The 1,142-nt window shown below is 50.0% G+C and overlaps 1 protein-coding gene across 1 annotated transcript in view; it reads left to right on the plus strand.

Moving 5' to 3' along the window:
- The window catches only part of LOC105533465 (liver carboxylesterase 1-like), a 46,822-nt gene that overhangs the window by 31,773 nt on the left and 13,907 nt on the right, over positions 1 to 1,142 (plus strand). The window contains exon 8 of the mRNA XM_011971933.1: positions 648 to 788. Within this exon, the coding sequence (XP_011827323.1) occupies positions 648 to 788 (141 nt within the window). The remainder of the gene's footprint in view (positions 1 to 647; positions 789 to 1,142) is intronic.

Here is a 1,142-nt window from a genome sequence, read left to right on the forward strand (position 1 = left end):
TGAGGCAGGAGCTGCAGAGCTGCTGGCCATGCATTCGGTGTTGACAAATCCACAAAATAGCATGTTCAGAAAAAGGAGAAGGAAATTGACCGATTCATACATGAGGCTGTGATGGAAAGGGCTAAAGTAACACCTCTTGTGTGGGATGGAGCTGTGGAAGTGTCTTTCAACAGAAACCCACACATAAAAGAAGGTTGATGAAAATGTTGTGGCCAGAGGTTTGCAAGAGCCTAACCCGGTATTTCCTCTTTGAGTGATGACTCTGTATTCTCTAATTCAGCACTCATGGGAGCTTTATCGGAAGCAACTGCCGGGACTACCAAAAATCAACTGTGGATAGAGAGAGGGAAATGCATGCGCTTCAAATTGAAATATATAGGCATGTAATTTTATATAGATAATACATATATTTCAATCTGAGTGAAGATTTCTTCCTCTCCTCATCACCTGACCAGTGTTAGCCTCTGCCTGAAGTTCTACCCCTGAGTCACAGAGACCTACCCCCTTAAGTTAGGACCCTGAGCACGTGCAGCCATGGCCCATAGTCACGCCGGTGTGTGGTACCGGTCTCACCCTCGGACAGGCAGAGTTGGGGACATGGGTGTGACCAGGGACGGAATCACAGGCACTGCATTGCTCTCTCCCAGAGTCACCCTTTATTGACCACCGTGATTGATGGGCTGCTGCTGCCGAAAACACCTGAAGAGCTTCAAGCTGAAAGGAAGTTCCACACTGTCCCCTACATGGTCGGAATTAACAAGCAAGAATTTGGCTGGAATCTTCCAATGGTGAGAAGGCGCAGGCCTCTTGGAGGGACTCACCCACCCCCATCAGCTCTCCTGTCTCTGGTCCCAGGAGTGCTTCCCTCTCTGAGCCCCACTCTGAGTCCCGGGCAGCTGTTCCCTTCAGAAGGTGTTGCCATTTCCACGGAAACCTTCTCCAGGAGGGCACAGGGGCCACCTGGGTTTCAGAGCCCTGGGATTCCCTCTTCCTATATTCTCTGATTGTCTTCCTTGAAGAATCCTGAAGTGTCTGTTCTGGGAGGGCCAGTAGAGAAAGTAATTGTGCAGATGGGAAAACTGAGGGGGCTTAGGAGGAGAAAGGAGTTGAGGAGTACAGAGAGGCAGTCAGTCAGGGGCTTC

The sequence above is a fragment of the Mandrillus leucophaeus genome, unplaced genomic scaffold, assembly GCF_000951045.1.
Source record: "Mandrillus leucophaeus isolate KB7577 unplaced genomic scaffold, Mleu.le_1.0 Scaffold125, whole genome shotgun sequence".
Lineage (NCBI taxonomy): Eukaryota > Metazoa > Chordata > Mammalia > Primates > Cercopithecidae > Mandrillus > Mandrillus leucophaeus.